The 22,356-nt window shown below is 37.5% G+C and overlaps 2 protein-coding genes across 2 annotated transcripts; one reads left to right on the top strand and one right to left on the bottom strand.

Annotated features, from left to right (window-relative positions):
- Positions 1–486: 486 nt before the first annotated feature.
- Positions 487–6,266, top strand: LOC137726033 (cellulose synthase A catalytic subunit 4 [UDP-forming]-like). The gene is made up of 12 exons (XM_068464890.1): positions 487–571; positions 766–970; positions 1,085–1,206; positions 1,326–1,392; positions 1,485–1,635; positions 1,724–2,336; positions 2,428–2,565; positions 2,678–2,803; positions 2,903–3,115; positions 3,216–3,731; positions 4,703–5,053; positions 5,269–6,266. Exons 1-12 carry the CDS (start codon positions 491–493, stop codon positions 5,848–5,850), a joined length of 3,165 nt encoding a protein of 1,054 aa, XP_068320991.1. The 5' UTR covers positions 487–490; the 3' UTR covers positions 5,851–6,266.
- Positions 6,267–6,850: 584 nt separating this feature from the next.
- Positions 6,851–10,915, bottom strand: LOC137725800 (MDIS1-interacting receptor like kinase 2-like). Its single transcript, XM_068464595.1, has 2 exons — positions 7,552–10,915; positions 6,851–7,457 (listed from the first exon to the last, which is right to left on the bottom strand). Exons 1-2 carry the CDS (start codon positions 10,859–10,861, stop codon positions 7,084–7,086), a joined length of 3,684 nt encoding a protein of 1,227 aa, XP_068320696.1. The 5' UTR covers positions 10,862–10,915; the 3' UTR covers positions 6,851–7,083.
- Between the last annotated feature and the right edge of the window lie 11,441 nt (positions 10,916–22,356).

Below are 22,356 nucleotides of genomic sequence, written 5' to 3'. Positions count from 1 at the left end.
CTTCTTCTGCACATATATTTAGCATAATATTTGAATTTTTTTAAATAAATATTAAAAATTTAGTAATGGTCAAATTATTCAAAATACTTTTAAAAGCAAGCTGTGGAATAATCGACGTAAGTGTACGTATTTTTTCACGCATTATTTTACTCTAACTAGTTCCAGAGGTGGGTACGTGACACCTGAAAACACTGCAGTTTTGTTGTTTATTTATTTATAAAAATTTGGCGTGAGCCACGGAGACTGCCTTTGAGTTGAAGCGAGCCATGGAAACATTTGCCAGATCAAGCAAAAACCACTCTTTCTCCTACCTATCGCTCAGTACTAAGTAACGTCTCTTCGACTCAAACATACGACTTCCCAACTCGCAGTAGGTACACAACAGCCCTCTGATCCATCACACTTTCTCTTTACACCCCGACGTTTCATTATAGTATACCCCCTCCTTCCCTCTCTCCTCTATCTTTGGCATCCCAAACATTTCACTCCCATGACCTCCAACACCATGGCTGGCTTGTTCACCGGTTCTCACGCCCACGACGAACACCACGTTGTCCATGCCACTGAAGAGGTACCCATGATGTATATAGTTTATGTTTTTGTTTTTATACCATATATGTTGTCCATGATATTTGAACTCCCCCTCGAAACTGAGTACCACTAAGACCAAATGGTCACATGCAATGTGAGCTTAGTTAAAATTTTGATTATTTGTAACAATTAGTGCTAATTAGTGAAATAATTAATTTGCTAATTGGTATGCAGAACCGGCCTTCGACGAGGCAGTCAGTGTCTTCAATAAAAGTGTGTAGGGTTTGTGGAGATGAGATTGGATACAAAGAAGATGGGGAGTTGTTTGTGGCATGTCATGTGTGCGGCTTCCCGGTTTGCCGGCCTTGTTATGACTACGAAAGGAGTGAAGGCAACCAGTGTTGCCCTCAGTGCAACACTCGCTATAAGCGTCACAAGGGTGAAATTTTTTATTAATTATCCGATCTCTTAATTAATTAGTGTTAGATATGCATATGTTCTACGTAGATTTGGCCTTCAATTATGTGACTGTTACGTTTTTTCAAATGTGTAGGTTGTCCTAGAGTTGCTGGAGACGAAGATGACTTCGATGCGGATGATTTTGATGATGAGTTTCAGATCAAGATTGATCACCATGATGACCCCGCAGAACAAAATCATGTCGTTGCTCGTTCGGTACTAACTTCGTCTAGTTTATTTGAGATTTTAAGTTGTTCTTGATCTGACAAGTAGGTAGTAATCTGAAGACACTCAATTAGTCAAGTGATTGAGATTGGTGAGTTTTTGCATTGCAGGAAAATGGAGACCAAAATCAACAGCAATGGCATCGAAACGATCAACCTTTCTCTGTTGGAGGAAGTGGTGAGGATTTAAATTAATTACTACACGTAAAGGGAACTGTTTATTTTTCAGAATTGCATGTATTTGATTTATGGTATCTTTGGTTTCCGTAGTTGTTGGTAAGGATTTCGAAGGCGAGAAAGATGAATTGAGCAATGCAGAGTGGGAAGACAGAGTGGAGAAATGGAAAGTCAGGCAAGCAAAGAAAGGTTTGGTGAGCAAAGACGGCGAAAATGACGACCAAGGCTTGGAAGACGACTTCCTGTACGTTGGATTGTGCTTAAACGGTTTACCAATTTTAGTTTTTCTCAAGTGATGCAACGGTGTTTCATTTATTCGAATCTTTTCGCAGTTTGGCTGAAGCCCGGCAACCACTGTGGCGAAAAGTACCCATCTCATCAAGCAAAATCAGCCCTTATCGCATAGTCATTGTCTTCAGGCTTGTGATTCTGGCCTTTTTCTTCCATTTTCGCATCTTAACTCCGGCATATGATGCTTTTCCCTTGTGGATCATATCTGTGATTTGTGAGATCTGGTTTGCATTTTCTTGGATACTTGATCAGTTCCCCAAATGGAGCCCCATCAACCGTGAAACTTACTTAGACCGCCTGTCCATAAGGTTTGAGCGTGAGGGTGAACCTAACACATTATCCCCAGTTGATGTCTATGTGAGTACAGTGGACCCTCTCAAGGAGCCTCCGATCATTACAGCAAACACGGTTCTCTCGATCTTGGCTATTGACTACCCTGTTGACAAGATCTGCTGCTATGTCTCGGATGATGGCGCTTCAATGCTCCTTTTCGACGCGCTATCTGAGACTGCAGAGTTTGCAAGAAGGTGGGTGCCCTTCTGCAAAAAACATACCATTGAGCCCAGGGCCCCTGAGTTCTATTTCTCTCAGAAGATAGATTACTTGAAGGACAAGGTACACCCTAACTTTGTAAAGGAGCGCAGAGCCATGAAGGTACGCAAAAACAAAAGAAATTAGTTTTAAGGTACAGACACTTTGACAACAACCAAATGATACTTAAAAGGTCTTTTGTATGGTACTGCAGAGAGAGTATGAAGAATTTAAGGTGAGGATTAACGCATTGGTGTCGAAGGCTCAGAAGAAACCAGAAGAAGGTTGGGTGATGCAGGACGGCACTCCATGGCCTGGGAACAACACTCGTGATCACCCAGGAATGATCCAGGTTTAACATTAATGCTATCCCTATTGAAGTTTTAATTGAGTTTTATGCTTCAAAGAGTTTCTCAAAGATAAAGAGGTTAAAAGGTAAACTGTTTACACGGTCTGTTTTGCAGGTTTATTTGGGAAGCGAAGGAGCACTAGATGTGGATGGTAAGGAACTACCGCGTCTTGTATATGTTTCGCGTGAGAAACGTCCTGGCTATCAACATCACAAGAAAGCTGGTGCCATGAATGCTTTGGTAAGCGAATGTTGATTTAAAATTTGTGTTCTTTAACCGGAAGATAGATTCGCACATTCAGCAAGGTTTAAAATTCGGAAATGTCGTATTTGTCAACAGGTTCGAGTTTCTGCGGTGCTCACTAATGCACCTTTCATGTTGAATCTGGATTGTGACCACTACATCAACAACAGTAAGGCTGTAAGAGAAGCTATGTGCTTCCTAATGGATCCACAGCTCGGAAAAAAGCTCTGCTATGTCCAATTCCCTCAAAGGTTCGATGGAATTGATCGTCACGATAGATATGCCAATCGAAATGTTGTGTTCTTTGATGTAAGTGCCACGTGATCTTTAAACTAACACGATATCTTGGAGTACAAAATTCTTGCCTCTAAAATTACACTCAATGTCTTGCACTGTTTTTTTGTTATAGATCAACATGAGAGGCCTAGATGGGATCCAAGGACCAGTGTATGTTGGGACTGGATGTGTCTTCAACAGGCAAGCACTGTATGGCTATGATCCGCCAGTTTCTGAAAAGCGACCTAAAATGACATGTGACTGCTGGCCTTCATGGTGCTTCTGTGGCTGTTGTCGTGGTAAGAAGAAATCTAAGTCTAAGAAGCATGGGGTGAAAAGTCTTCTTGGGGGAATTTACTCCAAGAAGAAGAAAATGATGGGGAAGAACTACATGCGAAAAGGGAGTGGAACGATGTCTGATCTTGAAGAGATTGAAGAAGGGTTTGAAGGCTATGATGAGTTGGAGAAATCGTCACTCATGTCACAGAAAAATTTCGAGAAACGATTTGGACAGTCTCCGGTTTTCATTGCTTCCACTCTCATGGAAAATGGTGGCCTTCCTGAAGGGACGAATAGTCAAACACTCGTTAAGGAGGCCATTCATGTGATAAGCATTGGCTATGAAGAAAAAACTGAATGGGGAAAAGAGGTGAGTTGCAATATGATGAACTTCTTCTATTTACGAAGATTTAAGATTCTTAAATTCGGTTTAACTATTTGATCACTAGGAAATATGCACTAACATAACTGGTTACAAACTTCAAAAAAAAAAAAAAAAAAAGGGAACAGATGGACACTAGTCGCTAAACACGAAGCATATTTGTAATTTGCTGTATATAAACCACGATGCAGCTCTATTTGTACATATTTGCCTGATGTTTTTGTTGTGCGGAAGCTTCAAATATGAAACCAAAGCTAATACGGCAAAATATGACAAGACAAATAATCCAAAATACACAAGGATTTATACTGGTTCGGCGTAAGCCTACATCCAGTTTCGAGACAGCGAGGAAATTCCACTAATATCAAAAGGAGATTACAAATAGAGTTTTAACTCTCAAACCCAAATCCCACATACAACCAATAGCTCTCACTCAAACTAAGAAACAAATGGAGAAGAAGAAACACATATCAAAATCCTTCTCTCCCAAAAGCTACACAAGTAGCACCAACAACTTTGATTGAGTGATTACTAACAAAATGGGATTATTACAAATGGTGGGAAGGAGCAGCTCATATTCAAATGGGAGAGCCGAATGCTCTCCCTGGTTTCTCTCATCTTTCGCTCCCCCACGCTCTCTGTATTCAGCTCAAAACATAAAATGAGCTCCCACTCCCTTTTTATCTGCAAAGAAAAAACTCTTTCTTTTCTCTAGTTTTCTGCCAAAACCGAACCTCACGGGTGGTAAAGGGAACCTTTTGCTTTTCCCTTTTTTCCTCCTTGCTTTTCCCTTTTTTTCTCCCCAAAACAAGGAAAGATGTTTTCTTTCTTTCTTTAGCCGAAAGGTATTTTGGAGGATAGTCCACTTGGCCACAAACTCCAACAGTTTTTGAATATGTTGGGCTTTGATTCGAACATGATAAAAACCAAAATGATGAATTGATTGCTTTGTTTTGCAGATTGGGTGGATTTATGGTTCTGTTACAGAAGATATTTTGACAGGCTTCAAAATGCATTGCAGAGGTTGGAAGTCAGTGTATTGTATGCCAAAGAGGCCAGCTTTCAAGGGATCTGCTCCAATAAATTTGTCCGATCGGTTGCACCAAGTTCTGAGGTGGGCTCTTGGCTCTGTCGAGATCTTCCTCAGTCGTCATTGCCCGTTGTGGTACGCCTATGGAGGAAAACTAAAATGGCTGGAGAGGCTTGCTTATATCAACACCATTGTCTATCCTTTCACTTCCATTCCCTTACTTGCTTACTGCACTGTTCCAGCCGTCTGTCTTTTGACCGGAAAATTCATCATCCCAACTGTAAGTACTTTTCGTTTTGGAAGATAAGAATCGATTACAAACTTTTAACAAGAAAATAGAACTAGTGGGGCAATGAACCGTGGTTTATACTTTATATACGTATGTTTCATGTCCTCTCAATTCTATTTTCGATCGTAGGATATGCCAGTGAAGATTTTTATTTTCAATTCAATGCCAATTCATATTATCTAAAAATAATATCAAATTTTGTGCAGCTGAATAACTTTGCTAGCATATGGTTCATGGCACTTTTCCTCTCCATCATTGCAACCGGCATCTTAGAGCTCCGGTGGAGCAATGTGAGCATTGAGGACTGGTGGCGTAACGAGCAATTTTGGGTGATTGGTGGAGTGTCTGCACATCTTTTTGCCGTCTTTCAAGGCTTCCTCAAAGTCTTGTTCGGAGTTGACACTAACTTCACGGTTACATCAAAAGCGGCAGATGATGCTGAGTTTGGTGAACTCTATCTGTTCAAATGGACTACTCTTCTCATACCACCAACCACACTCATTATCTTAAACATGGTGGGAGTTGTAGCTGGAGTTTCTGATGCCATTAACAATGGCTACGGCTCGTGGGGTCCGTTGTTTGGCAAGCTATTTTTCTCCTTTTGGGTCATTGTTCATCTCTACCCTTTCCTCAAAGGTTTGATGGGAAGGCAAAACAGGACTCCTACCATTGTGGTTCTTTGGTCAGTTCTTCTTGCTTCCATCTTCTCGTTGATCTGGGTGCGAATCGATCCCTTCTTGCCCAAGCAAACTGGACCAATTCTTAAACAATGTGGTGTGGAATGCTAGACCTGTTTCTACAGAAAAAGCTCGGGTCTAATCGCGGATTCATATTATGTGAGAGATACAAAGTACGGGATAAATCCATCAGTCACACGCTAGAATTCCCCCATGCTTATGGCATCTTTTGCTTGTCTTTGTAGTTATGCAACTTTTGCTTGTTTCTCTTCAAACGTCTTCAAGTTTCCAAAGAGGGCGATTTGTGTACACACACTAGACATGTATTCATTAACAGAGATTTTGACAGTAAGGTCCCAAATCCACCAGTGTTTCTCACTTTGTCCTTAAATTCGTTTATTATGAAATAATTGTCGTGCGTCCTTTTACTAGAATCATTCACTTGAGCCTAATACCTATCTTCTTTTGAACCGGCCGACGTTAGCCTTATATTCGTAAGCCCAATTAGGTAGGGTTTCCTTTTTTTTGCCTGGTATAAAGTTACCTCTTTTGTTTCGAACTCTCTTATCACTTTTTCTTTTCAATTTCAGCACTATTTTTCTGTTTAATTTACAAATCTCAATCTACCTGAGCCAATTGGACGTTCCACCTTTTTCTTCTTTATAATCTTTCGTTTTTCTAATACTTAGATAAGGATAACCAGAAGGCATAAACAAAGAGGATGGGTGCAAAAAGAAAACGAGAGTATGAAAATCACTATTTTTTTTCTTATTGAGACCGGCTTACCAAAAAATGGACAAATTATTTTATGGACTGGTATTTTAAAATATTAATAACTATAAATGCAATGAATTTGTAGCTCAAATATTTGGAAGTGTTTACATTTACACACGAGTTATGGTTGAATTTTGTGGAAAAATTAGCTATAAAGTAAACCTTGAAAATAAACAGAACTTTTTTTATAATTTTGGTGAATAAATAAACAGAACGTTTTACTAGCTGGGAATTTGGAAGTATTTAGTAAGCAAAAGGACACTGAGTTCAAGCTGTTTGAAAGCTAAGTGTGACCTCCAACCAAAAAGTACAAAAACTTAAAGTCTTACCCAGTTGGAAAAACGCGGTTTTGCAGAGAATGTTGAACGTACAAGTCTCCAACTCTTGTGTGTTCAATATTTGCCCGTACAAGTCTCCAACCCTTTCCGTTAAGAGAAAAACTCCGGTATATATCCCGGTTATATGTAAGAATTTCCCAGCACCTAGAAGCAACAGTCTTGTAGACCATAAGCACAGTGCATTTACATATAAAACACAAACAACCTGAGAGATGGCTAGTTTCAATCCCTTCTATTTTTGATGCCCGGTTAGTTTGTTGATGGTTAATGCACTAAATGGTTCGGAGAGGCAAGGGAGTGTCCGAGCCGATAGCTCTTGGGCCACGTGACGCATTGTGGGTCGCAACTCCGGATGTGCACGAGCGCAGGCCAATGCTAAGGTGACCACTAACGCCACTGCCTCCGCCAATTCAGAAGTTGGAGGCTCTAGCCTTTGGTCTAATACATCTTTTAAAAGCAACTCTGCATCTCCCTTCAATGTTGTTGATGATTCTGATAAGGATTCGAGCATTTCCCCCGGGTGCCTTCCCATCACAATTTCTAGTGCCACCACTCCAAAGCTATACACATCGCTCTTATCCGTGACACGCATAGTAAATGCAAGCTCTGCGCATCAAGAAAAAGAAAAATTAACCACCTTAAACATACCTTAGTCACCAAAAAAAACAGCAAAAAATGAACACATTCTAATTTACGATACCTGGTGCCATGTAGCCATAAGAACCAGCAACGTTGGTCCAATTGGTTGAATCCGAGCTCAAGAGTTTTGCCGTTCCAAAATCTGATAGCTGAGGCTCGAAATCCCACTCGAGCAATACATTGTTGATAGAAACATCCCGGTGCACAACAGGTGGAGAACAATCATTGTGCAAGTAAGAGAGTGCATGAGCTAGTCCTTGCACAATTTTCACCCTTGTACCCCAGTCAAGCTCAGCGCCTCTGTCCGCATCATACAAGGCTTTTCCCAGGCTACCTCTCTCTAAATACTCATAAACCAAGAACATGGAACCCCTCCTTGAACAGAACCCGAAAAGCCTAATGATGTTCCGGTGCCTGACATGCGTCAAAGTTTTGATTTCGTTCTCAAAACTCTGCCGATTTGTTGCTGGAATGTCGCTAGAGTCGGATATATTAAGCCTCTTAACTGCAACAATTTGGCCCGATAGCAACTCTGCTTTGTACACCGTTCCGAATCCTCCTTTTCCAATGCAGTACTTCTCATCAAAGTCCTCCGTGGCCTTGACGATTTCCCCAAATGTAAACTTCACTTCTCTTTCCCATATGTTAGACTCAAAGCTTTCAGATTTGGAACTCTTGGTTTCCACATCAAGCGGCTTAGGCTTCTGTCGGAATATAAGAATCAGAGCAATGGCAGCTGCAATCAATAATAAACCACAAACAGGTACAAAGACACCAATCAGAATTTTGTTGGTGTTCGTATTGGACTTTTTTCCGGAGGAACTGCAGGCAGTTAGTCCCTCTAAAGCTCCACACAAACCAGGGTTCCCAGCAAAGGCATTTGCAGGTGCCTTTTGGAAAATGCCACTGCTCGGCACTGCACCTGTCAAGTTGTTATAAGAGAAGTCATAGCTATTTAGACTAAGCATGTTGGTAAATGATGAAGGGATTGCCCCCGAGAGGTGGTTGTTCGAGACATTGAGAACCTCCAACTGTGTGAGCTTGGCCAAGTTTGAAGGTATTTGTCCGGATAGAGAATTGCTACTAAGATCCAATAAGTACCTCAACTCTAAGTTGCCAATCTCAGCCGGGATATTACCTGAAAACTTGTTGTGGCTCAAGTTCAAGCTCGTTAATTTGTTGAATGTGCCAGGATCAATTGGTATGTCTCCCATGAAACTGTTATCGGACAAATCTAGAAGCTCGAGCTTACTCAATGTGCCTAGACTCTTGGGGATTGATCCAGTCAAGTGGTTCCTGCTAAGATTGAGCGTGAACAGAAAAGTCAGATTTCCTATTCCATTAGGAATCTGCCCACTGAATTCATTAGACTCTAAGCTCAGATAATGCAGTTGAGTCAACTTCGCAAGCTCAGACGGGATTTGACCCGAAATTTTATTTCTACCCATACGCATATCCGTGATGTTTCTGCATTCTCCCCACTGTGGTGAGAGTGTACCAACAAACTGGTTGTCAGTAAGAGCAATGAATTCAAGACTGGGATGAACACCAAATGCATTTGTAATGTTCCCGGTAAATTGGTTCGCATCAAACCGGACTCTAGACAATGCCAAACAATTCCTCAAGCACTCAGGCAAAGACCCAGTGAGATTGTTACTGTTCACTGTGAAAACTTGCAAACCGAATCCGCTGCACAACTCCGGTGGCAACTCTCCAGAGAAGCTGTTGTTTGAAAAGCTAACATATGTAAGACCAGGACTGTACTTCCCAAAATCGCTCGGAATGCCACCCGATAACTTATTCGTGAAAACAGAAAAACTCTGCAGGTTTGTGAGGAGAGAAATGTTCTTTGGCAACTCTCCCTCCAGTTCGTTTGTGTTGACATCAAAGTTAGCAAGTGACACCATGTTACCAATCTCCGGGGGGATTGTCCCGCTAAGATTGTTGGAGAAAAGTTGCAAGCTTTGAAGATTGCTGAGACTCCACATTGTCATAGGAATTGGCCCGGATAGCTGGTTCGCGGAAAGATCCAAATCCCCGATGTCTTTCAAGTTTCCAATCTCCGATGGAATTGAGGAATTGAACTTATTTTGGTACAGGTACAGGACACTGAGTTTCGTCAACAGACCAATTTCGGGTGGAATGCTCCCACTGAAGCTATTGTTCTGGAGTTGCAAAGAGACAATTTCAGTCCAATTGGAGAGCAGCGAAGGCGGGATTGGACCGGATAACAAATTCCCGGATAAACCCAATTCAACAATGTTGGTCAGACCAGACAAGGACAGAGGCAGCTCCCCAGTGAGGAAATTGGAAGCCAATGCCAAGTAAGTGAGATTAGTACAAAAACCAAGCTCGAAAGGGATCGAAGAGTTCAATGAATTGTTTCTAAGATCAAGGTATTGGAGCTCTCTAAGTTGTCCTATGGAAGATGGGATTTCCCCTTCAAGTGAATTGGTAAGCAAATCAATTCTCTGCAGCCGAGAAACCAGCCCAATATCCTCAGGAATCGGACCGCTGAACCGGTTCAGAGCCAAATGAAGATGTTTAAGCTTAAGAAAGCCTGCTGGCAATGCCCCTTGGAATTGGTTACTAGTAAGATTGAGATACTCGAGCTTTCCCAGATTGGTAAAAGCACTTTCTGGTATTTCACCAGTCAATGAATTTTGAGATAAATCCAGAAAAGTTAAGTTCTTGCAACCAGATACAAATTTATCTGGGAAATTAGACTCCAGATGGTTGAGATAAATGTCAAGGTATTGCAAAAGGGGCATGCTTGTAAATTTAGACCAGTCAGGGGTTTCTAAATAATTTGCACCCAGAAGCAAAAATTGTACCTTTTGGAGGTTGCTGAGCTGGTAGGGGATTGCACCAGAGAGGTTGTTGTTGAAGAAGCTGAGATAGTCAACGTTGGTCAACATACCTGCTTCCTCAGGGATTTCTTGGGTGAAAAGGTTGTTTCCCAGGTCCAAAGTTCTGAGCTTTGAGAGGGTTCCAATGGCGGATGGGACGGGCCCACTGAAATTGTTGGCATTGAGGTTGAAGTGGGTGAGGTTGGAAAATGGGGTGAAGTTGAACTGGGTTAGGGTTGCTGAGATGTTGAGGTTGGAGAGGTCTATCTGGGAAACTGTTCTGGTGATGGGGTTGCAAGAAATGGCTGTCCAGTCGCAGAGGTTTTTGAGGTTTGTGTGGGCCCATGTATCCAGAGAAGGTGGTGGGGGTGAGGAAAAGCTGCTTTTCCAGGCTATAAGTGCTTCTGCTTGTGCTGCTGGTGAGGAGGCTGCCTTCAATGGAAGAAGGGAGAGGACGAGGAAGAGAATGTGGAGGAGCAGGAGGAGGAGAAAAGGAGGAGGAAGCTTGGGAAGTGCTTTCATGGTGTTTGACCAATTTGAAATTCTTGTTTGATTCCAAGGGTTTTAATTTTATGGAGGAAGAGTGGGGCGTCCACTGTGGGAATTAATTATAAAAACAGGAAATATACGGGTCAACTTAAAGAGTGATGGTCCTCATTTGCAGCTGATGTGATTGATCACAGGTTTCGTTTGGACAAAGTGCAACTTGGAGTTGGGGGGACTTTGATTTTTTATGGTCTGTTTTTCTGAAAGAGAAGGTTTGAGATTTGACTTTCACAAATTTCGACTCTCACACATTCTTTTTCATTTTTTAATCCTCGAATCGGATGATTAATTTTGTATGTAAATTAATAAAATGCTGCAGTTTTCCGTAAAGATTCTTGTAAGAATGTTTGACAAAACGACCAAACTAGCGGTCTACATACTCTCCCTCATCTTTTACTACTGTATCATCCATCAAATTTTTTTTAACAGATGCGTGTGCACTTATTTCTACCTCTCAAACATTCTTTATTAATTTTTTTTTCATTTGATTTTTTTTAATTTATTTGACCTGATAACCGAAAATGAGAAAAACTTGACAGATAAAAAAGGTGTGTAAATAGCACTACCATTAACAAATTTGTTTATAGTGTGCCATTTATATTCTCCGTTGTACTTGTTGCTGTGCAAAATTATGGGATATCGTTTTGGAGAATAATTCCCTCTCCTCCTAATCTTCTTCCCTTTCTTCTTCATTAATTTGAACGATTACGGTTAAACTACGTCAATATCTTATATTGATATTTTTATAAAGACAAAATGACAAAAAGCAAAATGTGAAAGGAGGGAAAGGAAATAGGGAGGACAAAATCCTATTCCTTTGTGTTTTTGCATTTTGAAGAAGAACTTACATACAAATAGAACAGTATGGTGGTGATCTCATAATTAAGCACGTGATGTTATATTTTTGTATTTTGAAAAAAGAACTTACGTGAAATTAGAACGATAAGATGGTGATATCCTATCACTCACATGATGTTATGTGAAAATAAAATAAAATATATAACAACGCCTGATAAGATGCAAATACTAGCAATGCATAAAATACTACTAGGCTATTAGTTATTTCTCTAAGTATACAAATTATAGTTTGACATGTATGCAATGATGGAAACAAAATTTTATCACACGGATGGCATGAAAAATATGCTCTCAAATATATTATAAAATTTAATGTTAGAAATTGATACCATCCTCAAATTCAAACTCCCTCAAGAAAAATAATTTTTTGGAATAATTTGTAACGCATCGAAAGCAAGTATTTTTGGTGCTCTAGAGTATCCTCTAAGCAGTGGCAGATCCAGAAAATAATATTAGGGGGTTAGTAAGAATAGCGCGCAAATTTTTTTTACGAGAAATAACATGCATATCGCCATTTCATCTAGTCTTGTTAGGCCTAAAGTTATTTGGAAAGGTATAATGCACACCTGTTAATGCCTCATTTGTGAGAGTAACTAACATGTTCCAAGGCGGCTTCCATATGAATGCTTAACAAAGAAACACACTTATCTTGAACACACTAACAATGTTTGATATCATTACATCCCGTTAATATGTTTGTCCAAGAATGATGATGCTTTATTATTCACTGAGATCACCATTTCATTCACTTTTCTTTCAGACATTTTATCATGTATGAAGCCAACTCTAATCTTCAAAAGGGTAACACCCAAGGTATACATGAACATTTATCGAAGTTCGAAAGATCAGCACCCATGGTATCCATAAACGTTCACCAAAGTTCGGCTCCCTGCCCCTCAATGCATCCGCCACTGCCTCTAAGCCAACTTAATATGCACTTTAGATGTATTGACATATCAAATGCTCTAATCATTACACATTGTTCCTTTCTCATGCGAGGTCCTTAATTATTTGAAAGGAAAAAAAAAAAAAAAAACACGAAGTGGACGTGAATTTTTTTTTCTTTGTTTTTCCGGCTATTTTGGCTTTTATCATACAATAATTTGCAATTAAAGAAAAATAACTCCTTACACGCTATATGTAACTTAGTTATTACTTAAAAGTTAGCAAACTATATAATAAATTTTTGAAATTAAAATTACTAAGCTTATAATGAAATTTGTATGAAATATTATTAACTGTGTTTTAAATTATGACGAAATAAATTAACAGTGAACTCGTAAAAAAATATTAATTATAATACTTAATCCTCGAAACTAAGATTGTCCTCATATTTTAATCTCCTCGATGAAAAACGAAATCTGCAGTGTATAATCTATATACTGCATGGTAGCAAGTGTTTTTGGTGCTTTAGAGTCTTGTCTAATCTAATGACAACGTGAAAAAAATAGACCTTTTATTTATAAATGAAAAGTAGAACACTAACATAATATTAAGTGACTTTTCTTTTTATTGTTTAAGAAATAGAGATAGCGGTCGGCCTCCTTGTAATGATTAAGGTTAGGACTTAGGGCACTTGTGTATATTTTAATTTTCAGCTGTATGCATACTTGTTTAATGTTGAATACTTGGGCAATAATATATTTTAGAGCGCGGGTTGCGGATCACCCCTTTCTAGTGGAATTTTTATAACCACATATTCTGCATTAGCAAATAAAATTAAAAATGCTTGGCAAAACCAATTAGGAGAAGACAAATGACAATCTGGTAAAACGTACTTTATAATTTATAAACAAACACTACTTGGTGATAACATCCTTAATTAACATCACTAGTGGGTGCGTAAATCGCAATCAGTCAAAATATAAAGCAACAAGGATGCTTCAACTCCTTTTGTTCCTTTGGATATGCCTGGAAATGTTGGATATATATATATATATATATATATATATATATATATATTTTTTTTTTTTTTTATTCTTAGATAATTTAAGGAACACAATAAAGTGGACTAGCAGAAGCAGATAATTAATTGGGTGATAAGCATTACAATCATTTTGGAGTGCTGAACAAAAATATTTCCTAATTTCAAAGGTGAACTAGCAACAAAAGGCCTCCATAGTATGTGTGGAGACATAAATTAACCACATTCAATAAGAGAAGGATACATGGACTATATGTTGAATACAATAAATTTACCCTTGATGTCGTGAGTAGTCCATACAATTTCCCTAAGAGAATAAAACGTAGTTGACTTTAAGATAATTGGACTTTTATACCACTAACACACCATGGACTCTTTGGGCCACCCATAATATATTCTTCCATCAGGCCCATACCTGGTTCAATGGTGGTAAGGCACCGACTCTTTGGAGTCTCTCCTTGGGTGTCCTCCACACCTGCGCTCTTACCAATAGTGACCTTCAGGATTACTAGCTAGTAGGACTGCGGAGACTGACCTACATCATCAAGGACTGCCTAGCATGCTCTGTAACCTCCCATCCCAGCTGACTACTTGGGTTTTTTTCCCTATAAATAGCCAAGTCATTTAAAGAAAATTGCAATAACCACTTATTACTCAGAACTCTTTCAAGTTCTATTTTCTCTCTACTACTTTTTTGACTTAGGCATAAGAAGTCCTTTAGCGGACATCATCCCATTTTTCAATGTTGAGTACTTGGACAATAATATATTTTAGAGCGTGGGTTGCGGGTCGCCCTTTCTAGTGGAATTTTTAGTACCACACATTTTGCACTAGCAAACTAAATTAAAAATACTTAACAAAACCAATTAAGAGAAGACAAATGACAATCTAGTATGTCATACATTATAATTTATAAACAAACATTACTTGGTGAGAACATCCTTAAGTAACATCACTAATGGGTGCGTTATTGTAATCAATCAGAATATATGCAACAAGGATGCTTCAACTCCTTTTGGCTCTTCGAATATGCCTGGAAATGTTGGATATCTACTTTTTTTTATTCCTAGGCAATTTAGGGAACACATTAAAGTGGAGCGGCGGCAACAGGTAATCAATTAAGTGGTGAGTAGTTTATCACTTAAGGGTGATGAATTAAAATATTTTCTAAATATTAAAGGAACCTTTTTGTTCACTACTCTAAACTTTGGTGTATGATCATCATACATCTAATCATCTGTTATGTGTCTTTTCACTTAATTTTGGTTAATTAATTTCAAAATTGAAAAAGTAACATTCAATGTGAAAATTAACTAGACTTAGGTAAAAGTACACATGACAAATAGTTAGGTGTATGGTGAGCATATACCATAGTTATGGTAGGGAACAAAAATGCACCCAATATCAAAGGTTTACTGCTAACAGAAGACCTCCATAGTATGTGTGGAGACATAAATTAACCACATTTTATTGGAGAATGAATTGTGGACTATATGCTCAATGTGATGGTTGTACCCTTGACGCCATGAGTGGACTACATAATTACTCTGAGGGATTAACACGTAGTTTGTCCTAAGGTAATTGGGCTTTTATGCCACACTAACACATCATGGGCTTTGTTGGCCCCCCATGGTGTCGGTCATGGGCTCATGGGGCCACCCATAATACGTTCTTCCATTAGGGCTATACCTGGTCTAATGATGGCAGGGCACTGACTCTTCAGAGTCTTTCCTTGAGTGTCCAGCACACCTATGTTTTTACCGACAAGGATCTTCATGATTACTAGCTAGCAGGATTCCGAAGACTGACTTGCATCATCAAGGACTGTCTAGTATGCTATACAACCTCCTTTCCCAGTTGCCCACTAGGGTTTCTTCCTTATATATAGCCAAGTCATTTCAAGAAAACGGTAATCACCACTTACTACTCATAACTCTCTCAATTTCTATTTTTCTCTCTATTGCATTTTTGAATTAGGCATTGGAAGCCTTTTGGAGGACAGCTGTGTAGAAAATTTCGTCCACAATATCTGAGAGTATCTTTAATAGACGAACCAAAATATTTGGTTGAAACTTTCTCGTAGGCCTTTTGGCGGACAGTCTCCCCCTTTTTTAGGGCGTTCATCAATTAGGCTAATGGTGTTTGTTCTCTTTGCATGTGGAATTTCACACATATGCAGTAGTAGAGCTACACTGAGGGCTGGTGTAGGACAAGATTGAGGTGAATTTCTATGAACAAAAAGTAAAGAAAAGGAAGTGACGCATGAGAGAAAAACTTCACCAAATATCAAATATGACGTTAAAAGAGGAAGAATAACATTTTGTTGGATTTTTTGAGTTGCTTAGCGTATCAATGAAAGGTGGAGTTGATGAGCACTTTGATGTTTAATAGGTCACATTCATGCGTCATACTAATCCATACCTATGTATCTGCTAGTGCACTTATCTTAGGTTCATACATTACAATTATGTATTCTTTATTTTGCTTTTATATGCATCACCTAGCTATATAAGGGTCGCTTGTACCCTTAATTTTGACTTTCAAATAATCAATTTACAGACCATCTCAGTTTCTCTCATTGAGAGTGCTAATTCTTGTTTTCCGCTTCCGTTATGCGTCAGTTGCAACTAAGGATGAAATGTGAAATTGGAAAAATTGAAGATTGAAGATGCTTTGCTATTGCTGCTAGTCCTCTTCCTATAGATGTTAAATACAAAATTAAGTGGGTTTGTTGAGAGTAAATCTCACAGTTGAGAAAAAAGAGACTTTGCATAAGCTCCTAAATAATTGGACTATTTTCGAGATTGTCAATTGATTTTATAGTGAAACTTCAACTTTATTCAAAGCTAGTAAGAAAAATGACAAGTCCAAGTGATATTTTCTTGTAAAAAAATCTGTTACTTTTTCTGTGTGACTTAGGAAAGGTGTTCATGTAAATCGTCACCCCTACCTTTTATATAGTTTTAATCTTAGTCTAACCAACCTACTCCTACTCAATTCAAGATGCTTTTATTTGATTATGGATTAATAAATAATGTCATTATATATACCTATTCTAATTGCAAGTGGTCAATTATTTTGGTGACTTCTTCTTATTCAACCCACTATATCTTAGGTTTAAACTCTTTTCCTTCTCTTAGTGTAGATTAGTGTAGAATATGGTTTGTTATATAAAAAAAAAAATCCAATTAAAAGGAACTTTAATTAAGATAGCATATCCGGTGTTTTTTTTATATATACTTGCAATGCAGCATGCACCACTTAGAGCAGTTCCAGCGTTGGCTAGTGCTCGGGGGAAGGGCTCGTGAACAGGGCCGTAGAGCCCGAGTGAGAGAGTCCACCGTGTGGCAGCCTGAGGGATAGGCCCGGCCCGAGGGAGGGGCTTGGCTTGAGTTGCCAGCCCGAGAGCCCGAGGGCTTTATGTCTCACGGCTGACGTCACCCAAACGTCAGCCACTTTTTTTATTTTTTTCTGTCAGGCGCGTGGCCCTCAAACGCGAGTATGGGAGCGTGGGCCGACAGGATTTCAAGAATTGGGGCCCACGACCGTTGAAAATTGTTACCGTTGGGAAGCCACGTGGCTTCCCATGGTCCGTTCGATCTCAACGGCAAAACATTTTGGATCGTCTGATTTGCAACGGTAATAAAAATAAAAAAACCTTATTTAATATCAACCGTTAGATCTGAGATCAACAATTGATATTATTAGCCTTTATAAATAAATAAAAAAATAAAAAACAGTTTTAAAAATCAGAAATGTTACCGTTGTGACACGTGGCACAATCTGGAGTGTTGAAATTCAATTTTTTTTTTAAAATCCAACGACAGATATTAATTAGTTGAATAAAAAAAATTTTAAAAATTGTAAAAAATCTGGAAAAAAAAATGAAAAATTAAAAAAAAAAATTGTTTTTACTTTTCTATAAATACATTCTCATTATCATCTACCTTACACATAAAAAATTGATTTTTAAAAAAAAAAAAATCTTATCGGAAATCCATCATCAATAATTATCTTTTTCGGATTACGACACGTGACGCAACGAAAACGATTAAAAATCTGTTGGTCTGAAATTACAAATAAAATTATTTTGTATTATTTTATAAATTTTCGAATAATGACACGTGGTGCAACGACAACGATTAAAAATTCCAATCCGAAATTACAAATAAAATTATGTTGTATTATTTTATAAATACAAAAAATACTAATATTTTATTGCCTATTGCCAGGGCTATTGAAGTGCAACGGTGGAGATACAAAAGGTAGTTAATGTTCATTAGGGTAGTTACTGTTCACCGGGTGGATAGCATAGTGTATTGCCTGGGGGGAGGATTCCCACGCTGGAACTGCTCTTAATGGAATGCAAAGAGAAAATAGAATGGGTTGACGTTGACCTCATGACCTGAGTCGTTCATGGCGGCCCGTCTCTCTTTTTTGTGCTTATTCCAAGATCAATGTGCGAGGTTGATGTTTGTGGTAGGTAAAAAAGGTTGACTACGAGAGATGGAGCCTGGTAGTTTCTGACATGACACGATAACACGATACTAAAACGATACGAAAATAACGGATTTCGGATCAACACGATAATTAATCGGGTCATTATCGGTTGACACGGTAAGGATCCGTTAATAAAGGGTTCTTAACGGGTATACACGCGGGTAACACGTGGGTAATCCATTTCGACCTGTTAAGAAAAAAAATTATTTTGATAATTTTAAAGTTTAATTACTTAAAGATTAATTATAAAATACAATAGCCATATTAATATACACAATGTATTCTATATTAAATATATATTATATAGTTTTGTATTATTATTCTATATAAGTTAAAAAAAAAAAGTTTTGGTCATTATTTATTTTTATTATGAGAGTTCTTTATTATCATTAATAGGATAAATTTTACTTAACATGTTGTTGTCCAAAATTAAAATAAACTAGTATAGTATTTGTATAGGTAAGAACTAAGAAGACACACATACAAGTATGAAAAATGTGAAAGAATATATATACACTCGGGATTCATCATTATTCCTCCACGAGTAGATAATGGTTACACTTACATTATCGTTTAGATTTTTAAAATCCTCTAAACCCTTATGAATAATGTTTTTTATTTGAGGGAAAAATTAATAAAATTAATAATAATTATTGTAGAAGTGTAAAAAATGTAAAAAAAAAATATACAATCACTCATAATGGCAAGCTTTACAACTTTCATGAAGGGGTCAGCTTCGAAATCCAACACTATAATCCATAAACCTTAAATTTATAGTTAACCGTCGATTGTCATTTATGCTTTATTCTTATTACTGAATTTCATTTTTTAAATTTTCTTTTTTGAAAACATGATGGATCTGGTAGATGTAAGAAGATGAATGGTTCAGATCTTTGATATCACGTTTCTATATTTACGGTTAACTAAAATATGAGTCGATGTCATATAGTTTGTAAAAACTTTATAAACATTAAGCAATATTTTCACTAACCTTAAAACTTTGAACATAATATCAACGATCCAAACCGTTCATCTTCTTGCATCCTCTAATAGATCATGTTTTCAAAAAAGAAAATCTGAAAAAACAAAATTTGATAAGAAAAATGAAGTGTAAGTGTAAACAACAATCAACGGTTAAATTTTGATCTATGATTTATATGATCATAGAGGCGGATTTCGAAGTTAAGCTCATCATGACAGTTGTAAAGCTTGTCATTACGAGCGTTTATATATATTTTTTCTATATTTTTTGCACTTCTATATTAATTAAAAAACTATTAAAGACTTTACTTAAATAACAACGGTAAGATAAATGAGAATAAATCTGTACCGTTGGATTCTGTTTCAATTATATTATTAGAAATTTTTGGGACAAAAAAACCCCTTGTATTTTCCAATTTTACCATCTGATGATCTGATCTGATCAAAAGTCAAAACAACAGCCAGCCTGAATCCCTTTCTATCTCCCCATTCCCGTAACCCTCTCTCCCGACCCGCCGCCTGTTCTTCCTAGCCCCTCCCTCCCGCCGTATACTCTTCCAGTAGCCTCTCTCAGTATCTCTTTTCTCCTCCCTCGTGCAGTGGTCGCCTGGACGGAATCATTCTTGATCTTGTCATCTCTGCTCTGGTCTTCTCTACATCCCTGCATTCTCCAGATTCCACTCCAGGTTCGATTTTGTTTCTACATCTCTACATCTCTGTTCTTTTCATTTGTTTAATGTTGTATCTTCATAAATCTTATGTTTTTGTTTCTTCTTTTTCATTCGGTGGTACGGTTTTGGTGAACTATTAAGCTTAGTTCGTGTTGTTGAATGTACTCTAATGATCCTTGCACAATGTGCATAATTGTTAATTCGTTTCAATTCAATGATGTGTAGAATTTCTTTTGCTTTCTGGGTTTGCAAAACTAGGTTAAGAATTTTGAGCTTAGATAATATTTATAGGGATTAGGTTTGAGAGACCTTAAGCACACATGGGTTAAGTGTGGGGAAGAATTGTTGATGAGCTTGCTGTAGTTTGAAATATTAGATATAAACAGATATGCGCTTTTCCAAATCAAATACCCTCGAAAAGACATTGGGCAAATCAGTCTATGGATGCCTGCTCAATTATGTCCAAAACACACCCCTAAAAGTTTGAACTTTATATGGTTTTGTAGGTGGAAGTGGTCTATATACTTGATTAATTGAAGGATTGTTTTATATTTCCACTATGTCTTTGTAAATTTCTATAAGGGAGTGGTAGAATTTTATGTGGAAGGGAATAGTTACTTTATAGAGGATGATGCTGGCTGTTTATAACCTCTGTAGGTAAATTTCGAAAATTGCTTGATGAGTATTTTTTGCTAGTGTTCTCTGCAGCTAAATTTGATCTTGTATATATGCGTGTGCTGGTATACCTTATAAGAGTTTGTTAGATTTCGGTGCTACATTTCTTTGAACTGCTTGTGAATTGCTGATAAAATGGTTCTTGAAACTCATTTAAGTAGTGGTTGGTGCCTTGAAAAAACTTTAAGTCTGCAATTTCAACATGCTGATGCTAAATGCTTAATGTTTGACCTCAGAACACGAACAATGTACTACTGACTGGTCTTAAATCAAAATTAAAAATATTTCACATGTATTTAATTCATTTACTTTGCTTTTAAAACTTTGGTTGGAGGAAGCACCAAAAGTTAATAAAAGCACAGAGCACCATGTTCAGTGTTCACTTTGGTAGTCTGGTGCGCAGGTGGGGTTTAAAAAAACAGGGCAAAGACAAAGTGCCCAAAATGGTATTGAACTGCTTGGTGGAGACAATAAGTATTGAACTGCTTCCATACTCAAAATGGTTTCTATATATTGACAAGTATACCAATTGATTTGCACTCGGTGCACCGCATCGAAAACTTGGTATTATCTTGTCTAATGCTGAAAGCTTGATTGCTTAGTAATATCCATTGTTACTGTTAGTAATATCCTACCTGTTTTAATTATAATTTATTAGGAAGAGGAATTCTGGCAAAACTTCAAGCCCCAGTTTTATTGCTTTTTAATTCGTATGCCTACTAAATGCTTAGCCAATTGTACATATTCCAATTTCTTTCGGATTAATCTCCCTCATCGTAATATATTTTTATTTTATTTTTATACATTTTGTTTGAATTATTTGTCTCTCATTGCTTCTTTTTAATTTGGATTCAAGAAATAAGGTATGTCATGTGTGTATGACCATTTTGACTCCGAGAAAAGAATAAGCTCAATTTATCGATTTAATAACTTTCGAACATTATCTTCAAGCCCTTGACACTGCCAAAGGAGCTGCACAGAACATTATCTTGTGATATTAGTAATAAGTCGGTTTAGGTTTAGGTTTATGGTTATTAGTTTGGGTGTGCAACCTTTTTTTCACTCAAAAAAAAGTATTATGTTTTTTATTTAATTATTTATGGGTTTAAAATATATTTTCCTTAACGGGTAACGGGTTGGGTTATATTACCCGTTAATATTATCAGGTCGATTTCGGATCGGGTCATTTTACCTGTTTATTTTAATGGGTGTTACACGACATGACTTGTTAAGATATTGGGTATGACACGAAAATGATACGAACACGAAAAACACGACACGAATGCTAGGTCTAGATGGAGGCATCTTTTCACTCTTCATAGTTTTATTTTCATATTTCTTTTCAACCCTTTTTGGACAATTTTTCCTTTCACTGTCTTGGAAAGTTCTAACATTCCTCCATGCATGCATTTTGCCATTTGGAATTTTTTTTGTTCTTTTCTTTCTGGAAAACACTTCGGTGGGTGGAAAACAAATATAAGAATTCTTCAATAACTTCACAAATAAGGAGATATTTATAAGAAAAAAACTCAAATGTTTTATTTTTCTTCATAAGGAGATATATATATATAAAAGAACAAAATGAAGCAATAATAGGAAATAAATCAAATCAAGTCTTTGCCCACAAGGGAAATCTGACCAAATCAAATCAAATCAAGTTTCTAAAATACTTTCCTTTATATTTATTATTTCTATTATCAAATTCATAACATAGAAATTTTAATCTAGTCCTGTTGGATACAATCGTGAATGTTAGTTTTAATATATGTTTCACGTGCATTGATCAACATTCACACTTGTTCTTATTGATGGATTGTAATTTGGTTTTTATTTTTACACTAGAGCTAGAAGACTCCGCTTCA

The sequence above is a fragment of the Pyrus communis genome, chromosome 2 (assembly GCF_963583255.1).
Source record: "Pyrus communis chromosome 2, drPyrComm1.1, whole genome shotgun sequence".
NCBI classification, from domain to species: Eukaryota; Viridiplantae; Streptophyta; class Magnoliopsida; order Rosales; family Rosaceae; genus Pyrus; species Pyrus communis.
This window is presented reverse-complemented; position numbering and strand designations above follow the sequence as displayed.